We start from the raw sequence: 24,302 nt of genomic DNA on the forward strand, positions 1-24,302 counted from the left end.
CAAAATTCCAGTCTGGCTTTATTCCTGGCGATTCAACTGTTAACTAACTAATTGATTTTTATCATTTTATTTGTCATTCTATGGATGAAGGGAAAGAAGTTAGAGCAGTATTTTGTGATATAAGCAAAGCATTTGATCGAGTTTGGCATAAGGGTCTGATCTATAAATTAGAAACTGTTGGGATTTCGGGAAAACTCTTATTATGGTTTGAAAGCTATTTATCTGATCGAAGACTATGTGTAGTACTACAAAACCATTTCTCTCATACTAAACCCATTTCCGCAGGTGCTCCGCAAGGTTCTGTTCTTGGTCCTATTTTGTTTTTGATATATATAAATGATATTGTTAATGGGATTACTTCAAATATTAGATTGTTAGCTGATGATACCTCATTATTTATTACTGTTGAAAATCCTGAACTATGTTGTAATATTTTAAACTCTGACTTAGAGCATATTAACAAGTGGGCTAAACGGTGGCTTGTTAAGTTCAGTCCCGAAAAAACCGAAACCTTGTTGTTTAGCCGAAAAATTAAAAAACCCAGCAATCCTAAGTTATTTTTAGACAACGTACAAAATATTGTAAGTAAGGCCAGTAAAATGGTAAATTGTCTTCGATCCTTTAAATATAGATTACCTAGAAAATCATTAGTAAAAATCTATAGATCATTTATTCTTCCCATTTTTGATTATGCCGATATTCTTTGGGATAATTGTAGTCTCCAACAGGCATACAATCTTGAAAATATACACTTGGACGCTTTGCGTACAATTTGTGGTTCTGTTCGGGGAACATCTCACGAGTTACTATATAGCGAAACTGGTTTTATATCTCGTAATGTAGATCGCCTCCTTACATACTTTTGTCGAACTAAACTTTTCGCGAATTCCTTTTTTCCTTACGCAGTTAAATTATGGAATAATATAACGTCCGATATTAGGAATTCTTCATCGTTAAATAGATTTAAATCAGAATTAAATAAATCAGACCCAATTGTACCGTGCTACTTTTACGATGGTGATAGAAGGCAACAGATATTACATAGTCGACTCCGCTTGGGAACTAGCGATCTAAATGGTCATAAATTTGCAAGACACGTAAGTGACAGTCCATTTTGTACTTGTGGACATCTTATTGAAGATGCAGAATTTTTTTTTATGTTATTGTCCACTATATAATGTAATTCGTAATACTCACCTGTCAAAATATCACAATCTTAATTGCAAGACTTTATTATTTGGTGACCCAAATTTTAGTACCCACGAAAATAGTGTTATATTTAAATCTGTTCAAGACTTTATAATTAATAGCAAACGTTTCGATAACTAACCATTCATTATTCCTCCTTCTCCCTTCCCAACTGTGACTAAATAATATCATATCAACTATCTATTTTTATTTTTCCTTTCTTCTCTCTCTCTTCCATTCTTCTCATCTTAGCTAATTTGAATTTATTTAAATTATTATACTATTTCTGTCATCTTGATGTATCAAACTTGTATTTATAAATGTAGGGAGAGGCCTTAATATAGGCTCTTGCCTGTTGGCCAATCCCAAACCGCATTTTGACGGCAATAAATATTGTTTAAACTATCTACAGCGGGAGGTAATTTCGATGACGTCACGACAATTCTAACAATAAAAAAATGCATACCACGAACAAATTGCATATTTGACATTAAACGAGATAATTACAATTAAAGTGACGGTATATAACTGTCATATTAACATTGCTATTGTTACATTGTAATACATGTAAACACGCATATAAGAGTCAAATATTCTAACAGTAGATACATTGTACAACAAAGTTTCAAACTATGTTGGAGTGTAGTGACCACAGTATGGGTTAGCGTATGTTAAGTTCTGGTTTGAAAATGCGAATAAAATGTGCTTCCTTTTGTTGTCGAAAATGTTTGTCATCCATCATAACTTTATAAAAGGGGAATATAGTAAATTTGCCGTTCCTACAGCTTTTGATGTGATGACTTACCCACAAAATACTGGTTGAAGAGTCCCTAATGTGCTGTTTATACAAGGTGACCCTGTATTGAAGTTCCATACCGGTCTCTTCAATATCATTTTCTTTGCAACCTGTACATATTATAGCGTAAATAAATTTTATTTCTTACAGTTCATGTTGGTATGTACATAGAATGATTTGCCATCTGCAAACTGAAATGTATTACCTTCAACTAATATGTCACATGTGCCGCATCTTTTGTCTACAACATGGATGTTCGATGTGTTTCAATGTAGTATTTTTCACAGTGACATTTACCTTTTGACATTGTAATGATAGCGCAATACTATCTTTATTTGTTGTAGGAATCTATGACGCAGTGACGATGTGTGGCGGGGTAGGACATATTGATGGCGCAATACTATTTTTTTGGGGTGGGTGGGGGGGGGGGGGGTGATAATAATCTGACGTGGTAACGATATCTGGCGGGGAAGAACATAATGATGGCGCAATGCTATCGTTTTATTTGTTGTAATAATCTATGACGCAGTGACGATATGTGGAGATGACGCAATACTGCATTTTTTTTAGTTGTAGGAATCTGTGACGCAGTAACGATATGTGGCGGGGAAGGACATAATGATGGCGCAATGCTATCCTTTTATTTGCTGTAGGAATCTGTGACGCAGTAACGATGTGTCGAGGGGTAGGGCATAATCATGACGCAATACTGCATTTTTATTTATTATAGGAATATATGACGCAGTAACGATGTGTGACGGAATATAGGACATAACGTTGTTCTGTCTCTTTGTTTCAAGGAAGCGAATATATGGATGATAATAAACGAGTTATCAGTTATTATAAAATTTATGTGCCGAGTGAAACAAATTCATTTATCACAAGTGGAAGTTATTTCACGAGGTACATAATGTATTTTTATTTGTTGCAGGAATCTATGACGCAGTAACAATGTGCGGAGGAGTAGGACATAATGCTGTTCCAGCTGCTGGTTTCAAGGAACTCCTGACTATTATAAAACCAGGTATGTATAATAAAAATAAGTTTCTGTTTAAAACCACACGGTAAAAGTCTCAACGTTTTGTCAACCAAATGTTGACATCGTCAGAAGAAAACCGGGAATGTACCAGGAAAAACATATCTGTGAATATTTGCTTATCGATTTATCAGCACATTTTTACACTACGACTATTTGTTGTCTAACATGAACTATTTTTATTTGTTTGATTTACCAGTTTGACACCCAATAGCCAATGTATTGTTTTGTGCTGGGGTGTCGTTAAACATTCATCCATTCATTCATTCATTCATTCTAACATGAACTAGGTCACCGCGACCTACATTTCACGCATTACTGCATCTTAAAGGAAATCCAGGTCCGGGCCATATCTTCCTTACCAATTCATATAGGTTCATCAAACCTTGCATGCGAGTACAACATTGAATGGTGATGTGTTGCCTACCAAATCTAGGTCACAACGACCTGCGTTTCACGGGCGTATTAAGTACGTCACCGGTAAACTACTACGAGGCATACACAGCTGTCTGGTGTCTGAACTATGATTATTTCGAAATGTGGTCATTGGAGAGAAAGAAGAAAAAAAACGTCCGCCGTCACATACGCTACTCCTTAACATAAAACCGCAAAAGATGTTTTAAATGTAATAATTAAAATAATTTTTATTTTATTGCATGCTAAAGCTCGTGACAAGTGGAAATTATTTCACTTAGGACATAAATTTAATAATACCCGGTAACTGGTTTATCAATCTTATTAAAATCAGCTCCACTGGTAAATAACTATTACCTGTGTACCAGTAGAGCTAGTTTATTATCGTCTATTTTCCCCATAGGCAGGTCAGTACATACCACGGCTTTTGATGTGCCAGTCGAGGAACACTAGTTGTGAAGGGAAATGCCAAATCATCGATGGTGATCGATCCTGCGACCCATCGTACTCTACCACTGAACTATATCCCTACCAAGGTGTGTACCGGTTGTACTATACCAAATAAAATCCCATAGGAGACCATGTTAACGTTTGTGTCTAAAAAGTATCAAGTTTTCCTTCTTTTATTTATTTATGTTTTTTAATGCAATGTATTTTCACCTTCTACATTTTTGTAGGAGGATGGGACGGACTATATTTTTTTCAATGTATTTACGGGGACGCGTGCCAAAACCTATTTACGAAACACCATGTGAGAAGACAAACTGGCCGGACAAGCCTTGATGCATATTCGTCGTTCTATGAAAATATTTCTGTTGAGCACAAAACATATTGTACAATTTCTTTTTTCTGTAAAGGAGATTGCACACAATCTGACAAACAATAATAGTAATATAAAACTTTATTAACGTCCAAAAATAAAAGAATAAGTCGATGACTACTCCACAATTCAGTAGTAAACAAAGGGCCTTTGTTGCAAGCGACTGGAGCGTGAACGCGCCGGAAGTTATTTTAGTGGCTGATTGGGACCGGTTAGCGCTATGCAAATCAATGGCAGATAAGTATGTTTCTAATAGATGGCTAATACAGTACAAACTCTCCTTTTGGGGCACCTTATTGGCCGTGAGGTAGTGCATCCCGTAGTTCTGGATGACGGGATCCTGGTGGTTGAGTTGGGGTGGTATATCTACGGATGTTTTTCTGGCAACAAACCACTTTGGTCTGGAGTTCAGCCAGATGGGTGAGAAGGGAGGGCCGATCTGATCAATCGGCTGGTCACCGCCAAGCTCAAGAGCAAACAACCTTTGTAATGTTTATATAGTCAAGAACAAACATTGTTTGATTTACCATTTGTATTTATTGCTCATGGGGCGGTGGCTAGGGTCAATTGGATGATTTAGTGTTTGTTTATTGCCCAAGTATATCAACCATGTATCCCTGGCATGATTATCTGGTGGTTATCCGCAGCTTCATGTTCACTTTGGACTCCATGATGGGTGGGGGCATGGTTGATGAATCGCATGACCTTAATAATAGATCAATCAAACGCTATAATTTCAGGTGGGACCCTGAAAAGTCCACGACTGTATCGACCTTGAAGAAATCGAAAGTGGTTTCTTCTCTAGCATGGCCAAGGTTCCTTGTCATTAAATCTTCAGATGACAGAGCCTTGAAAAAACTGTCACCTTTTGCTGTACAAAAAGGTCTCGAAGGCTTGGCAAATGAATCTAAAAGCATTGCTGGTGGAAATGCTCCGCAGAGAGTCAGTGCATATTCATCCCTGAATTCATCGAAGGGTGTCATTAGAACAAGAGATCTGGAAGGTGTCAGCGAAGATGAGATTTGTGAAAATCTCTCTTCGCAAGGCGTTTCTTCAGTCAAGTGGATAAAGGTTCGTCAAAACGATGAATTAGTTCCGACGAATACTTTAATTCTGACATTTAATACGGCTGTCCTTCCAGACTCTATTAAGGCTGGGTACTTGAAGATATCTGTTGCACCTTTTAATTCCCCATCCTTTGTGGTGCTTTAAGTGCCAAAGATATGGACATAGACAAAATACATGCCGTGGCAGGCTGACGTGTGCCCGCTGTGGTCAATTTGATCATGACATCAAGACATGCTAGGCTGACATGGATTGTACCAACTGCAAGGTTAAGCATTTTGCATACTCTCGCGAATGTCCAAAATGTCAAGTAGAAAAAACAGGTGCAGCAGATTTAAAGTTGAAAAGCATCTGTCTTTTACCGAGGCCAGGAAGTTAGTTGAGACTGCAAACAACTGTTATAGCTGGGAAGTCCTATGCTGCAGCGGTTAGAGTCTCGACAGCAACTGTCTCGGTTCAGACAGATTTGACATGGTCAACTGCACACCAATCACTTTAAAAAGATTTAGGGTATCCAGAAGGCTCAAAAACAAGCAGCAAAGGTTATACAACAAAGTGTGAGCAGAGCATCTCAGGTGTCTGCGGATTCCATGAATTCGCCGAAAGGGTCTGCTCCTGGGCAGTCTGACTCCTGTAGACATGTGACGGGCAAGGCTGCTAAAGTGCATCAGAAGGGTAGCTGTTCAGGACGATTTAAAAAGTCTGAACAGCGGCCAATCCCCGTTAGCAATCAATATGAGCTTTAGATTGTGTATGGTGATGAGTTGGAAATTTCATTACCTGATTATTCAGAATCAAAATCGTCCACCTCCCAAACCAAAGATATTACCCATAACTTTCAACCCAATGACAAGTAAATTCCTAGTGGATATGAACTGTCATGGGTTTAAGCCCAATTTTGATGAATTAAGTATTTTAATTAAAACTCACCAATCCTCTTGCAGTGAGTCTTCAAGAAACGTTTCTTGAAGGACACTAATCATATTACCATGAGAGGATTTAACATCTACCATAAATTTTAAGAAACTGAAAATAGAGCATCTGGGGTGTTTCCATTCTTGTTAATGAAAAACATTCCTCAGAGTATAGTCAGTACAATTTACAAGCTGTGGCTGTAAAAAGTTACATCTCATAAAAACTATTACTCTATGTTCAGTTTTTACCTTGCCACCTCATAATCATTTTAATTTTAATCCTAAGGACTTTCAAAGATATTATTTGAACAGCTCCCTACTCACTTTAATTATTATGGGGGATTTTAATGGTCACCACACTTTGTGGGGATATGAGGATGTCAATATATAGAGGAAAACAATGGAAGACTTACTTCTCAAAAATGACTTAATTTTTATTTAATGATAAAAGTCATACATATTTTCATTCTGCAAGTGGATCTTTCACTTCCTTAGATTTAACTCTTTGTAGTCCATCACTTTTTGTAGATTTCTCCTGGAAAGGTTGGTCCAGAACCTTGTGGGTAGTGACCTTTCCAATTATTTGGAGAATGCTGGATCTCCATCACGTGAAAGGGTTCAAGTGGAATTTGGCGAAAGGCAAATTGGGGTCAGTTTTCAGCATCTATGCAGCACTCGTCCGCAAACAAGTTTGCCATTACTGATGCCTGACGATCCACTGTCTTTATATTCACCTTTTAATCTTGAAGGACATGCAGATAGAACTATTTCTAAGACTTTGGCAGTGCCAATAGCGTTCAATAAACCATGGTTTAATGATACATTGTACATTACACCACCCAACGAGCGAAACCAGACAACTTTTCTCATAACTCATCTTCTGCTTTCAGTACAGATGCATTAACATGTGTCCGAACTAAAGCTGAAAAGCGTCCATTACTTTTTTCATCTGAAAATGCTGGGAAAAGTATACACCAAGCAATTATCCATGGAGGAATTGCAGGATGCTCTTCCATAGAGCCCAGGGATACTTCAGTAGACGGATGAATTCGTTCATTAGGACCTAACCGGTTGTTCGTCCCCTTTGTTTTCAAAGGAAAGCGAATTATGGGATGATAATAACGAGTTATCATTATTTAAAATTTATGTGCCAAGGGAAACAAATTCATTTATCCAAGGGTTAAGGTTTTTCCCGAGGTACATAATTTATTTTTAATTTTGTTTGCAGGAAAATCATAGACGCAGTAACAGGGGGGGGGGCGAGGACATATGCTGTTTCCAGCGCTGGTTTCAAGGAACGTCCTGACTATATCAAACCAGGTATGGTATAATAAATAAGTTTCTGTTTCCAAAACCACACGGTAAAAGTCTCAACGTTTTGTCAACCAATGTTGACATCGTCAGAAGAAAACCGGGAATGTACCAGGAAAAAACATATCTGTGAATATTTGCTTATCGATTTATCAGCACATTTTTACACTACGACTATTTGTTGTCTAACATGAACTATTTTTATTTTGTTTGATTTCCAGTTTGACACCCAATGCCAATGTATTGTTTTGTGCTGGGGTGTCGTTAAACATTCATCCATTCATTCATTCATTCATTCTAACATGAACTAGGTCACCGCGACCTACATTTCACGCATTACTGCATCTTAAAGGAAATCCAGGTCCGGGCCATATCTTCCTTACCAATTCATATAGGTTCATCAAACCTTGCATGCGAGTACAACATTGAATGGTGATGTGTTTGCCTACCAATCTAGGTCACAACGACCTGCGTTTCACGGGCGTATTAAGTACGTCACCGGTAAACTACTACGAGGCATACACAGCTGTTCTGGTGTCTGAACTATGATTATTTCGAAATGTTGGTCATTGGAGAGAAAGAAGAAAAAAAACGTCCGCCGTCACATACGCTACCCCTTAACATAAAACCGCAAAAGATTGTTTTAAATGTAACTAATTAAAAACTTTTTATTTTTTATTGCATGCTAAAGCTCGTGACAAGTGGAAATTATTTCACTTAGGACATAAATTTAATAATACCCGGTAACTGGTTTTATCAATCTTATTAAAATCAGCTCCACTGGTAAATAACTATTACCTGTGGGTACCAGTAGAGCTAGTTTATTATCGTCTATTTTCCCCATAGGCAGGTCAGTACATACCACGGCTTTTGATGTGCCAGTCGAGGAACACTAGTTGTGAAGGGAAATGCCAAATCATCGATGGTGATCGATCCTGCGACCCATCGTACTCTACCACTGAACTATATCCCTACCAAGGTGTGTACCGGTTGTACTATACCAAATAAAATCCCATAGGAGACCATGTTAACGTTTGTGTCTAAAAAGTATCAAGTTTTCCTTTCTTTTATTTATTTATGTTTTTTAATGCAATGTATTTTCACCTTCTACATTTTTGTAGGAGGATGGGACGGACTATATTTTTTTCAATGTATTTACGGGGACGCGTGCCAAAACCTATTTACGAAACACCATGTGAGAAGACAAACTGGCCGGACAAGCCTTGATGCATATTCGTCGTTCTATGAAAATATTTCTGTTGAGCACAAAACATATTGTACAATTTCTTTTCTGTAAAAGGAGATTGCACACAATCTGACAAACAATAATAGTAATATAAAACTTTATTAACGTCCAAAAATAAAAGAATAAGTCGATGACTACTCCACAATTCAGTAGTAACAAAGGGCCTTTGTTGCAAGCGACTGGAGCGTGAACGCGCCGGAAGTCATTTAGTGGCTGATTGGGACCGGTTAGCGCTATGCAAATCAATGGCAGATAAGTATGTTTCTAATAGATGGCTAATACAGTACAACTCTCCTTTTGGGGCACCTTATTGGCCGTGAGGTAGTGCATCCCGTAGTTCTGGATGACGGGATCCTGGTGGTTGAGTTGGGTGTATATCTACGGATGTTTTCTGGCAACAAACCACTTTGGTCTGGAGTTCAGCCAGATGGGTGAGAAGGGAGGCCCGATCTGATCAATCGGCTGGTCACGCCAAGCTCAAGAGCAAACAACCTTTGTAATGTTTATATAGTCAAGAACAAACATTGTTTGATTTACCATTTGTATTTATTGCTCATGGGGCGGTGGCTAGGGTCAATTGGATGATTTAGTGTTTGTTTATTGCCCAAGTATATCAACCATGTATCCCTGGCATGATTATCTGGTGGTTATCCGCAGCTTCATGTTCACTTTGGACTCCATGATGGGTGGGGGCATGGTTGATGAATCGCATGACCTTAATAATAGATCAATCAAACGCTATAATTTCAGGTGGGACCCTGAAAAGTCCACGACTGTATCGACCTTGAAGAAATCGAAAGTGGTTTCTTCTCTAGCATGGCCAAGGTTCATTGTCATTAAATCTTCAGATGACAGAGCCTTGAAAAAACTGTCACCTTTTGCTGTACAAAAAGGTCTCGAAGGCTTGGCAAATGAATCTAAAAGCATTGCTGGTGGAATGCTCCGCAGAGAGTCAGTGCATATTCATCCCTGAATTCATCGAAGGGTGTCATTAGAACAAGAGATCTGGAAGGTGTCAGCGAAGATGAGATTTGTGAAAATCTCTCTTCGCAAGGCGTTTCTTCAGTCAAGTGGATAAAGGTTCGTCAAAACGATGAATTAGTTCCGACGAATACTTTAATTCTGACATTTAATACGGCTGTCCTTCCAGACTCTATTAAGGCTGGGTACTTGAAGATATCTGTTGCACCTTTTATTCCCAATCCTTTGTGGTGCTTTAAGTGCCAAAGATATGGACATAGACAAAATACATGCCGTGGCAGGCTGACGTGTGCCCGCTGTGGTCAATTTGATCATGACATCAAGACATGCTAGGCTGACATGGATTGTACCAACTGCAAGGTTAAGCATTTTGCATACTCTCGCGAATGTCCAAAATGTCAAGTAGAAAAACAGGTGCAGCAGATTAAAGTTGAAAAGCATCTGTCTTTTACCGAGGCCAGGAAGTTAGTTGAGACTGCAACAACTGTTATAGCTGGGAAGTCCTATGCTGCAGCGGTTAGAGTCTCGACAGCAACTGTCTCGGTTCAGACAGATTTGACATGGTCAAATGACACCAATCACTTTAAAAAGATTTAGGGTATCCAGAAGGCTCAAAAACAAGCAGCAAAGGTTATACAACAAGTGAGCAGAGCATCTCAGGTGTCTGCGGATTCCATGAATTCGCCGAAAGGGTCTGCTCCTGGGCAGTCTGACTCCTGTAGACATGTGACGGGCAAGGCTGCTAAAGTGCATCAGAAGGGTAGCTGTTCAGGACGATTTAAAAAGTCTGAACAGCGGCCAATCCCCGTTAGCAATCAATATGAAGCTTTAGATTGTGTAGGTGATGAGTTGGAAATTTCATTACCTGATTATTCAGAATCAAATCGTCCACCTCCCAAACCAAAGATATTACCCATACTTTCACCCAATGACAAGTAAATTCCTAGTGGAACTGTCATGGGTTTAAGCCCAATTTTGATGAATTAAGTATTTTAATTAAAACTCACAATCCTCTTGCAGTGAGTCTTCAAGAAACTTTCTTGAAGGACACTAATCATATTACCATGAGAGGATTTAACATCTACCATAAATTTTAAGAAACTGAAAATAGAGCATCTGGGGTGTTTCCATTCTTGTTAATGAAAACATTCCTCAGAGTATAGTCACGTACAAATTTACAAGCTGTGGCTGTAAAAGTTACATCTCATAAAACTATTACTCTATGTTCAGTTTACTTGCCACCTCATAATCATTTTAATTTTAATCCTAAGGACTTTCAAGATATTATTGAACAGCTCCCTACTCCCTTTATTATTATGGGGGATTTTAATGGTCACCACACTTTGTGGGGATATGAGGATGTCAATATTAGAGGAAAACAATTGGAAGACTTAATTCTCAAAAATGACTTAATTTTATTTAATGATAAAAGTCATACATATTTTCATTCTGCAAGTGGATCTTTCACTTCCTTAGATTTAACTCTTTGTAGTCCATCACTTTTTGTAGATTTCTCCTGGAAAGTTGGTCCAGACCCTTGTGGTAGTGACCACTTTCCAATTATTTTGGAGAATGCTGGATCTCCATCACGTGAAAGGGTTCAAAGGTGGAAGTTGGCGAAGGCAAATTGGGGTCAGTTTCAGCATCTATGCAGCACTCGTCTGCAACAATTTGCCATTACTGATGCTGAAGATCCCATGTCTTTATTCACTTTTATCTTGAAGGACATTGCAGATAGAAATATTTCTAAGACTTTGGCAGTGCCAAAGCGTTCAATAAACCATGGTTTAATGATACAATGTACATACACCCAACGAGCGAAACCAGACAACTTTTCTCATAACTCATCTTCTGCTTTCAGTACAGATGCATTTACATGTGTCCGAACTAAAGCTGAAAAGCAGTCCATTACTTTTTCATCTGAAAATGCTGAAGTATACAACAAGCAATTATCCATGGAGGAATTGCAGGATGCTCTTCATAGAGCCCATGATACTTCAGTAGGACTGGATGAAATTCGTTATCAATTATTGAAACATTTACCTGAATCATCTTTTATGGTGCTTTTAAATGTTTTAACAATATCTGGATTTCTGGTGACTTTCCTTCTGATTGGAGGAAAGCAATTATCATTCCTATTCCCAAGCATGGTAAGGAACCAACTAATTCTGCTAGTTATCGACCTATCGCTTTGACAAGTTGCATTTGTGAAACTATGGAATGAATGATCAACCGTAGACTTGTCTGGTATCTTGAATCCCATAAATTGCATACTAACGTGCAATGTGGATTCAGATCTAGACGTAGCAAGATTGATCATCTTGTTAGATTTGAAACGTTTCGTAGGGAAGCTTTCATCCATAATCAGCATTTAGTGTCAGTTTTTTTTGTTTAATTTGGAGAAAATTTACGATGCATCACCCAGTGTTTAACACCTGCTGTGGATTGCTCGTTTATATGTCGACGATTTTCGGAGTTGCTGTAGATCGTCCAATATGAGTATCATTGATCGTAAGTTGCAGCTTTGTTTGAATAAACTTCACCGATGGGCAACTGACAATAGCTTTAGATTATCAAAGGCAAAGAACGATGTGTATGCACATTTGCCAGAAAAGAGGTCTCCACTGCAATCCACAATTGTGTTTGGACAAAAATCCAATTCCAATTGTGGAGGAGACTAAATTTCTGGGGGTTATATTTGACATGAAGCTATCTTTTGTGCCCCATCTTAAATATTGTTAAAAGGAAGGTCTTAAAAGTTCTCAATATTTTAGAAGTTATTGGTAATGCGGAATGGGGAGCAGACCGCAAGGTTATGTTCCGTCTGTAACGATATCTTTTTTGGTCAAAACTTGATTATGGATGCATTGTGTATGAGTCGACACGCAAGTCTTAGTACCGGATGCTAGATCTTATACACAACCAAGGACTTGGCTTTGTGTTGGTGCATTTAGAACATCTCCTGTAGAGAGCTGGTATGCTGATGCACACGAACCTTGTTTGGGTGTTAGACGTGCAAAGCTTTCTCTGCAGTATGCTTCCAAGATTAAATCATTACCAAAACATCCAACACATTAAGCAGTGTTTGATAACAAATATATGAAGTTGATTGATGCAAGGCCGTATGCTATTCGTACATTTGGTCTTCACATTTAGCGTTTTAGTCTATTTCCAACATTGTTTTAGCACACACTTTGGAAACTCCTTCATATTTTCTTTTACCACCTTGGTGTATTACATCACCTAAAGATCGTACAGATGCTGTTGTGTACAAGCAATTTTTCATGGAAATTCAAGACAAGTACCGTGAATACTTTCCTGTTTATACAGACGGATCACAGGATAGGAATCCTGTGGCTTGTGCTACAGTTTTTCCATCAGACAAAATACTTTCTATGACACTGCCTGACTCCGCATTAATTTTTAGTGCTGAAGTTTGAACAGTCATTAAAGCCTTGGACGAAATAAAGGATTCTAGTGCATATAAATTTATTATTTTCACAGATTCACTTTCGTGTCTCCAAGCTTTACGAAATACGAAAGTGTTTCTTTTTATCCATTGCCAATAAAAATATTGTATTTTGTTGGGTGCCCAGCCATGATGGCATCAAGGGTGATGAAAAGGCAGATTTAGCTGCCAAATCTGCTTTGGATTTGCCTCATGCCAGGGTTGGTGTGCCTTATACTGATTTCAAATATAGTTTCAACCAATTTATCTTTTTGACTTGGCAAAATGATTCATACGGTGCGATTTTCAACAAGCTTCATGCTATCAAGCCGGTCTTGGGAGAGTGGCAGTCCTCCTATAGGTAGTGCAGGAAGGATGAAATGATCTTGTGCCGTGCTCGAAACGGTCATACTCACTTGACCCATTCATTTATCTTGAAGGAGGATCCTCCACCTCAGTGTGGCCACTGTCAGTGTTTTCTGACGGTACTGCACCTTTTGGTGGAGTGTACCCATTTGAAAGAAACTAGAAATGCTATATTTGGTCAAAGAAATGTGCTGGAATCATTTCGATTCTATCCAGAACTTTTATTACAATTTTTACGTTTTATTCCAAATTTTAATTTGACTTATCTGTGATATTTGTATTTTTGCACAGTTCTTTACACTCTGTTTTAATTTAACTGTTGAATGTTATATATTGATGGTTATCATCACATTATTTTTGCATTTACTATATTTTGACACACCACAGCCGATGTATTTTTTCGTGCTGGGGTGACGTTAAACATCTAATTTAATCTAACCAGTCTAGCTTGATTTGCTTTAGAATTCCCACCTTCCTCCTTCTAGTCTACATTGGTGTGTTCCGTTTCGGTGTTTTAGTTAACACGCACGCACGCACACGCACACGCATAAACATACAAACGCGCGCGCGCGCGCGCGCACACACACACCACACACACAGACACCCACATTTACTAGAGTATATCTTGGTTTGTTGTGTTCAAATGTAATAATTATGTTCACCTCCCTGTCAATCTAATTAAAATTAGCTCCACTATTACATGTGGATCTAACAGCAGCCAGTTGGAGTTCATGTTCACCAATCAAAACCTTACTTGCAGAATCATGCCAGTGATTTAAAAATAATTTTAAAACATTCCGAATTTTCCTGAGGGTATACGATATGTTTCGTATGAATTACGAATGCCTTAAAACATGTTTTCTTTTATAAAATCAATAATTTCTAATGTAAAACTGAAGACTGATTTAGTTTTTGATTTTTTTAATAAATAAATAATTTGTAATTTAAAATTGAAGACTGATAACCCATCCCGTACGTATTGGTATGGTTCGCTGTATTGCGGCCACTAAAATAGACTCGCCCGATATTTTTAGAATTTGTATGCTCCCAAATAACGTTATAAAAGGCGAAGTGTGATTGGTCAATATTTAAATTATTATTTACAGACGAAATGTCACCTGGACATTGGAGACTACGCAGTGTTGTTAGCAATCTGATTAAAATTAGTTCTACTGGTCTAAATAAGGCATTCGTAATTCACATGAAACATGTCGTATACCCTCAGGATAATTCGGAATGTTTTCAAATTATTTTCAAATCACTGGCATGATTCTGCAAGTAAGGTTTTGATTGGTGGACATGAGCTCCAAATGGCTGCCGTTAGATCCACATGTAATAGTGGAGCTAATTTTAATTAGATTGCCTCCCTCTCTAGTTTCGTTTGTTGTGTTTCAGTGTAGTGTTGTTTTACTTCTCTGTCTCTAGGTGAAGTCTAACTTGGTTTGTTGTGTTTAAATGTAATATTCACCTCCCTGTCTCTAGGTAAAAGATAGCTTGGTTTGCTGTGTTTTAGTGTAGTATTTTCACCTACCTATCTCTAGGTGAAGTGTAGCTTGGTTTGTTGTGTTTCAGTGTAGAATGTTTACCTCCTTGTCTAGGTGAAGTGCAGGGCTAGAAATGAAAAAAAAAATCTACATGCACCAGGTGCATGCTGAAAAAAAAGTTACATGCACCATTAAAATTCTGCATGCACCAAAAATAAGGTAAATCCTGTTAACAATGAGGAAAATACTATTTTAATTACCTTGATTAGAGTGTTGATTTTTTTTTATACGAAGCTATTCCGTATTCAGAATTATTCGGCAATACCTATATGTATTTATTAACAGTACCGGAACGTTATACAACTGCGTTTATTACTGATTCTTGATCAAATTTGAAAATTTCACCCAACGTAAACGCCTTACAGAAATCTATAATAGGCCTATTACAAAAACGTACGAATAGTTGTGTTTTGTATTAAGCAAGTTATCAACTTTTTAAACTCGATAAGATCTGTTGGTATAATATAAATTAGCCTACGGAATTCGACGAGAAGTTGCGATTGAAATAATCACTGGCTGACTTCGAGTCAACTACGCGAGTAACGCACCTGCACGTTCGCAATCATCTGATCAAGTGCTCATATCTGAGGTCGAAAATACTCAAGGCAGTTACGGTACTTTGTATTGATCACAGATCTGGCGGAGTTCAATTTGTCAGTGACGACAACTGTGTTACGCGCGTGGATACCCCAAAGTCGGTCTCGACCACCTTCCCTAATACCGTTCACGGATATAACCGAGATATTGCTGGCAATTTTCGCAAATATATTTCACGGAAATGACCGAACAACCATTGTTGTAAGTAGGATTATGGGATACGAAATGGATGCGCCCATAAGATAAAAATTATCGTTTTCATGTGGTGAACAGATTACGTAATGCATACGCAAAATTCAACAACTTGAGTCTGAATCTGGTAGACAACAGGATACTAGTATACGCAATACACAGTACTTGAAAAATATTAGCATGCACCGCGTGCACCCAGTTTTAAAAGTTACATGCACACGCAAAAATCAGCATGCACCGGTGCATGTACTAATACTGCATTTCGAGCCCTGAAGTGTAGCTTCGTTTGTTGTGTTTCAGTATGGTATTTTCACCTATCTGAATCTAGGTATCTTTCCTTTTTAACACGTTTACTAAAATATATCTTGTTTGTTGTGCTTATATGTAATATATTCACCTCTCTGTCTCTAGGTGAAGTCTAGCTTGGTTTGTTGTGTTGTTTTACCTGCCAGTCTCCAGGTTTGTTGTGTTTCAGTGTAGTTTTTTTTACATCCCTGTTTCTAGGTGGAGTGTTTGTGAACGCCACGCGGGTAGAAAACGCTAGTGAGATCGACGAGTACCGAGATACCACGCTGCCTCTCTTCGAGAAACTGGCAGAAGAGGGAAAATTGAAACTCGAAACGGAGAGGAGATTTCCTGTCTATTTGCATGGAAAAGAAGGAGTCATTTCAGTATACAGCGTTTTGTAATGGAAAACGAAGATTCGAAACGCACAAAAAGAAATAAACATTTTCTTTTATCTTCGTGGAAATGAATTGGTTTTTTTCAGTATACAGATTTGTAAATGAAAATATTATAAAAATAAAACTTCTTTGATATAGAAATATTTTATTTCTGGAGTTTGTTCTATGTACTTTCTGCCTGAACGTTATAATATGTATGTTTATTAGTCCACTATTGAGCTCAAAATTTGTATATAGCTTTATCTTGTAGTTACAGGTCACGTTTCACTTTCATGGGTGTGTTGCGGAAATACTTAATCGCAGCCAGCAGAATGTAACATCTCGCGAAATACGATTTTAAGCTACGCCCTTTTTCGCAAGCCACGCCATTTCACAAAGGAGTCTAATGGTTCCGCGGGAAATAAACATAAATATGAACGAGTAATGCCCTACTATATTTGTAAATTATGCCAAATATAGATCTGTGTTATTGTGACGAGCATTTAATAAAATATTTAGTAATACAAATCAGTGTTATAACTGAACGTTATAATTATCGTTTTTCAATGTGTTTTGGGGTTTTTTCTTCTATTTTGACTGAGTTTATGACAGATGTATCAGACTACAAACAACGCTGCATAGTTAATCGTTTGTAAACGTGACACAATATTAATAATACGTGAATAACAATCTAATTAAAATTAGCTGCACTATTACACGTGGATCGAACAGCAACCCGCAGGAGCTTATGTCCAGTTGACCATTCATTCGACAAATCAAAACCTTACTTGCAAAATCATGCCAGCGATTTGAAAATAATTTGAAAACATTCGGGATTATGCCGAGGGTATACGAAATATTTCGGGTGAATTACGAAGTATGCCGGAAACTAATTGCAATATAAAATTTTATATAAAATTTGTTTCAAGACGAAAAAATAAACCGTGATGGTATAGCCATAAAATCTATTTATGTATACAATCCCCGTTTTTTCAATGAAATGGACCAACAAGTTCGCCTATTGCCAATCTAATTAAAATTAAAATCTAATAGCAGCCCGTTGGAGCTGATGATGATGATAACTAGTTTAACGTGCCCATATACCACACGGGTTTCGAACACGCCCATCCCGAGTCCGACCTTCGATAAGATCAGTGGCCTCACTCGGGATCGGGGGAGGGGGGTGGTGGTGAAAATGGGCAGAATTTAGAAAATAGCAATTAGTAATAAATTTAATAGAATAAAAAATTTAAAAAAAAGGTTACAAGCCAAAAATAAAAAAGAATTGACTGCTCGGCCAAATATTTATATAATTTGGAGCATTTTAGAAGGACAGTCCAAAATTAAATAAGAGAAAGAAGAGAGGATCGGACTATTTAATAATATTAAAAAAAGAAGTAATTTCGACATAAAAGTTTGAACGCAGATCTAAAAGTTTAAAGTCCGATCGATATGTCCATCGCCTCGTTAAGGCCGTTTGGGGGCACAGCTTAAAGGGACGAGATGGGTTGCATCCCGTCAAGAAAACCCCTAGATTGACAGTCGATAGACGTTGAAGGTGGAGTGCTGTGCTGAAATACAGATCTTGAGAAGCCGGATCCGTCTGAACGAGAGAGTGTATCAGACTAGGGTATAGTCCAGTCGTCATGGGTTGGTATAGTGGTGCGGACGGGCCCGACTCCGGAGGATACGAGATGGTATCACTATAAGGCAAGGTAAAGTCTAGAAAAAGAGTAGTAGGGGCCGACCCCGCTTCCTATTTCTTCTTAGAGTGGGGCGGTCAATCTTCCAATGCTGCTAGGACAGGCTCGGACATGTAGAGACTAAACGCGAACAACCGTGGCGTTCTGCAGAATGGCCGTCATACGAGTCACGAAAAAAAACAAGTCGACAGTCAAACGGAGAAATGACGTGGAGGCAAGGAATCTCGCTAAAAAAGAATCCAACCTGGTGGTGCAGGCTGTCGAAACGAGAAGCGTTCCAGCGTTCAATCAGTTCCAATGGCCGCATACATCCCAGTAGAAAACTTCATTTCGCTGACAAAAACAACGAAATGAAGGACCCCCAAGTCGAGCACACGAAAGCACGTGCAGTGTGCACAAGCGAAACAAACACGTCTTACCGCGTGGAGCTCCAGACTGGGAATGCTGTTGGATCTCATGTCCAGTTGACCTTTCATTCGACCAATCAAAACCTTACTTGCAAAATCATGCCAGTAATTTGAAAAGAATATGAAAACATTCGGGATTATGCCGAGGGTATACGAAATGATTCGGGTGAATTACGGAGTATGCCGGAAACTAATTTCAATGTAAAATTTTATATAAAATTCGTTTCAAGACGAAAAAAAAGCCGTGATGGTATAGCCATACAATCTGTTTATACTAGTATACAATCAAGAGTTTATTACTGCACTTTTCCCCCGGTTCTTTCTATGTTGAAATAGACTAACAAGTTCGCCTATTGCATAAGTAGTCTCATCCGATATTTTTAGAATTTGTATGCTCCCGAATAACGCTATAAAAGGCGAAGTGTAATTTGTCGATATTGACAAAAGAATACCGTTCCGAGTACACAATTGCAATGCACCCGGGGGAAGCTGAACAAAAGAATATCGGCCTCCCCCACCCAAACCCCCAATACTTGCTGCTGGTAATAACTTGGTACTTGGTGATGCCTCGACCAGAAGCGGTCAGGCCCTTTATAAGGGCCCTATGGGCAACCTAGGGAGACACCACAGCATCGTAAAGGTCTAAAATTAACGAGCTACTCTCGATTCACTAATATCAAAAGCTATATTAGCTCGGCCATTTACCTTTCGACCGACCGTTCAAAATTGCGCCAAATTCCCTTAATCAAAATTGCGCACCCTTTTCTCTTTGGCATTTAACTGCTCCATTCAAATTCCATAGCGCCACCCCCACCCCACCCGCCTGCTACCGATTTGATCGGGCTGCTGGTGCTCCCTTGCACCTGCCAGTGCAGGCGGTCCCTCCTCTCCCCTCCCCCCACCTTTCCTGTCATGGACAACAGCTTGTTCTGAATGTGCACGTAATACCCTATGACATGACATGGTCGATATTTAAATTGTTATTTATAGATGAAATGTCACCTGGACATGGAAGTAGATCCAGTAGAGTTAATTTTAATCAGATTGCGTGAATAATATAATAGTTTTGGGTTTTTAACGCCTGTATCAGATATGTAAACATGAATATATATATATATATATATATATATATATATATATATATATATGACATGCGGTTAAGTCCCAGTCAAACTGTCTGCCACTTGTAGCACTAAAAAAAGACAACCAGTAAGACACATTTAAATTACAAAGGCCTGGGTTTTTTATATTACAAACGACATAAAATACATATAAAACAAATATTTACCTCAGGTTGTATCATATACAACATGTCCACCTATTACATAAAAGGTATAGCCCATCTGACAACCATATATGGAATTTCGTCAGATGGTATTCCATCCAAATTATATCTAAGCTATAATAAAGATAACAAGTGACCATTGTTGGTGGGGGGAAAAACTGGCAATAAACATAATACCAATATCTACTTGTCAACTATAGATGGACCTTTATTAACACAACTGTGTAATGTATTTATACCAACACAGTCGAAAGCAGCTCAAATTGTCTGCCCCTAATAACCATCCAACATTGTAATACATGAATAACACATTCCACAGAATTTATTAATGGAGAAAGACTTGGGGATCGAGGTGGGCAAAAGAAAACACACTATGGTATCTTGCCTTAACAAAATGGCTGTTTCGAACTATGAAGGGCGCATGCTGGTCGCGTGCGTACTAATATCCATCACTGTATTCATGCGCAGTTTACAATTAGGTTTTAAATAAAACCTGTAAAGACTGAGCCACCAGGAAATCTCCTGTCTCTCCAGCACAAGACATAAATACAATTTAAAACTACGTGTTTAATTGTGTGTGTGTGTGTGTGTGTGTGTGTGTGTGTGTGTGTGTGTGAAAATGAATATATAATCGTGGGTTAATCCATTATCTACCACCATACAGGAAAGGTGAGGGAATGGGGTTAAATGACCTAACAGCTGATACCGTGGGCATCATCCACTGACCCCTTCCCGCCCGGGACTGACCACTGGCGAAGTCAGAGGCTAGACCCGGGGTGGGCGTGCCCGAACCTTAGTTGGATATGGGCACGTAAATACAGTTCCGCATCCGCATCATCCACTGAAGGTACTTTTTCATTAATGTGGTATTTTATATTACATACTATTTGGCTAATGTCAGCGCTTTAGATTGCACCAAAGCTGCACATGTACTATATATGGTGGGGGTAGCTTTTGCAAAAATTATAAACTTCAGATTTCAATTTTATCAGGGTAGATTTTGCCATTTTATATGTAATGTTAATTTCAGCTAAATAAAAGCCTTCTTATGCAGACACTGAGAATTAAATATGAATACGGTGGATTAATCCATTATTTAAATGATCAGGGTATATTTACAATTTGTTATTTGTAATTTTTATTTTTTATTTTTGTAAAAGTGGGGCGGGACGTAGCCCAGTGGCAAAGCGTTAGCTTGATTCGAGATCGTTCTGGGATCAATACCTATCGATGGACCCATTGGGGTATTTCTCGTTCCAGCCAGTGCTCCACAACTGGTGTAACAAAGGCCGTGGTATGTACTATCCTGTCGGTGGGATGGTGCATATAAAAGATCCCTTGCTGCTAATCGAAACGAGTAGTCCATGAAGTGGCGACAGCAGGTTTCCTCTATCTATATTATCTGTGTAGTCCTTAACCATATGTCTGACGCTATATAACCGAAAACAATGTGTTGAGTGCATCATTAAATAAAACATTTCCTTCCTTCTTTTAGTTTTTTTTAAAATATGCCGAGTATGTGAATAACCTTACTGTATGTTTCCTATTCATGCTAGGAATAGTTCCAGGAAAATGAGACACTTAAGATTTCAATCGGGTGGATTTTACGGTACTTAACCACCGAGGGTACAAAGACATCATCCACAGGGATATTTTTCCTTTAATATGGTATATTAATTTACATATTTGTTAGCTAATGTATATTTCATCTAAGTAAACACATTGTTATGTAGACACTAACAATTAAATATGTATGTGATAGATTAATCCATTATCAGAGTAATTTCCAAATTATATGTTGTTTTCTTAATTAAATATATGTGAATAACGTTACTGTATGTTTACTATCCATGCTAGGATAAGTTCTAGAAAAATGAGACACTTAAGAATTTAACTGGCTGAATTTTAGAGTACGTTAACCACCGACGCTACAAGATCATCCACAGAGGGTAGTTTTTCCTCAATACGGTATATTAATTTATGTATTTGTTAGCTATTGTATATTTCAGCTAAGTAAACACCTTCTTATGTAGACACTAATAATTAAATATGTATATCCATTATCTGGGAATCCAATGGTGACAGAAATGTTTGCACATTGTGGCTGCCATCTTGAAATCCAAGATGGTCGCCATCCACATGCTATTTTCCTCAATATCTCATTTAGTAGTAAAGATATCAATACAGTTTTAACAGCCAACATATATGTAATGTAATATACCATGATAAAGGAAAAGTACCCTCGGTGGATGATATCCATGTACCCTCGGTAGTTAGGTACCATACTGTAAAATCCACCCTTCTGAAATGTTAAGGATTTCCTTTTCTGAAAACTACTCCTGACATGGACAGTAAATATGCAGTAAGGTTATTCATATCTATTTATTTAAATAATAATAATAATAAAATAAATAAAATTTTATATATGAAAAGAAAATCTACCCTGATCAGTTAGATAATTGATTAAGCCATCATATTCATATTGAATTGTCATGTCTATATTAGAAGGTGTTTACTAAGCTGAACTATACATTAGTCAACATATATGCAATGTAATATACCATATTAAAGGAAAAGTACCCTCGGTGGATGATATCGATATACCCTCGGTAGTTAGGTACTGTAAAATCCACCCTTTTGAAATGTTACGTGTCTGTTTTTTTCTGAAACCTACCACTGACATCGGTAGTAAACATACAGTAAGATTATTCACATCTACTTAAAAAATAATAATATAATTTTAATGGAAATGTAAATGCACATCTGTAATAAAATGGAAATCTACCCTGATCAGTTAGATAGTTGATTAATAATTCATATTCATATTTAATCTTCAGTATCTACATAAATTGGAGGGGTCGGACGTAGCCCAGTGGTAAAGCGTGGTCGGTCTAGGATCGATCCATTTTGATTGGACCATTGGGCTATTTCTTATTACACCACAACTGGTACATGTATATCAAAAGCCGTGGTATGGTGCATATAAAAGATTGCCTGGTACTAATGAAAAAATATAGTGGGTTTCCTCTCTAAGACTATATGTCAGAATTACAAATGTTTGACATTGAATAAATCAAGGTCCTCTAGTGGTGTCTTTAACCAAAAAATAAACAATCAGGTGTTTACTTATACGTATGTATTTTTACACACGCACACACATTTATTTCAACTTATTTTCGTGCTTATATCCAATTAAGGTTCAAGAACACTGTCCTGGGGACACACCTCAGCTATCTGGGCTGTCTATCCAGGACAGTGGGTTAGTTGTTAGTTGTTTAGTGGTTAGTGAGAGAGAAGAGGGTGTAGTGGCCTTACACTATCCATTGAGCCCTTAAGAACTCGCTTTGGGTTGGAGCCGGTACGAGGCTGCGAACCCTGTACCTACCAGTCTGTAGTCCGATGGCTTAACCACTGCGCCATCGAGGCCGGTTACACACTCACACACAGACACACACAGACACGTATGTATGTATGTATATATATATATATATATATATATATATATATATATATATATATATATATATATATATATATGTGTGTGTATAAGAAAGATATATGAACCCTCAGTGGTACTTTATTCAAATCTATTTAATAAAAAATCATACTTTACAAAATAAAGAAATAGAAATCTACTCTGATCACTTAGATAATTGTTTAATTTTGTGTTTACTAAAATAGATTTTTACTTTGAGGAAATAGACATTAGTCGAGAAGTGTGTAATTTGTATAACTACATCAGTGGATGACTACTGTTGTGTTGTTGTTATAATTATTTTTATTTAGGACAGTTGTTGTTACAGATAATTATAATTTAAAGTAGTGGACAACATTTTTCTAATCGGTTTCACCTGTACTCATTTATACCAGTGGCGGCGCCAGGAAATCCATGGTGGGGGGGGGGGGGGGGGGGCAGTGACATGAGGTGGAATGTCAAGGGAACTTTGGGGGAGGTTTGGATGGGGATCGTAAAAAAAAAAAAATATATATATAATAAAATTATAACTATTGCAAAATCCACCCCGATCCGCCTCTGTATACAGTAATTATTTGAAATTATATATTCTGTTGTTGTTGGATGATTTTCGCTGTTGTTCTTTGTTTATTTATTTATGAAAATAAGTTGTACAAACGTACATTACAATTTTGTCACGTTTAGATAACCGTAACCACTGGTGTAAGATTCATCAAAATATCGGCGGGATTATCCCACATAAGAAAAAAAGAAAGAAATGTTTGATTTAACGACGCACTCAACACATTGAATTTACGGATATAATTTTATCGATAAAATGTTATCAAAACCTTTATGATTTTAGGAGACTGG

The 24,302-nt window shown here is 37.7% G+C and overlaps 1 protein-coding gene across 8 annotated transcripts in view; it reads left to right on the top strand.

Moving 5' to 3' along the window:
• LOC121372034 (demethylmenaquinone methyltransferase-like) overlaps window positions 1-16,747 on the top strand; it is a 71,671-nt gene extending 54,924 nt beyond the window's left edge. For all 8 annotated transcript variants that reach the window (XM_041498295.1, XM_041498288.1, XM_041498280.1 and 5 more), the window contains 2 exons: window positions 2,916-3,008; window positions 16,423-16,747. In XM_041498295.1, the coding sequence (XP_041354229.1) occupies window positions 2,916-3,008; window positions 16,423-16,607 (278 nt within the window). In that variant the 3' untranslated portion in view covers window positions 16,608-16,747. The remainder of the gene's footprint in view (window positions 1-2,915; window positions 3,009-16,422) is intronic.
• The last annotated feature ends 7,555 nt before the right edge of the window (window positions 16,748-24,302 follow it).

This window comes from Gigantopelta aegis, chromosome 1 (assembly GCF_016097555.1).
Source record: "Gigantopelta aegis isolate Gae_Host chromosome 1, Gae_host_genome, whole genome shotgun sequence".
Classification (NCBI taxonomy): Eukaryota; Metazoa; Mollusca; class Gastropoda; order Neomphalida; family Peltospiridae; genus Gigantopelta; species Gigantopelta aegis.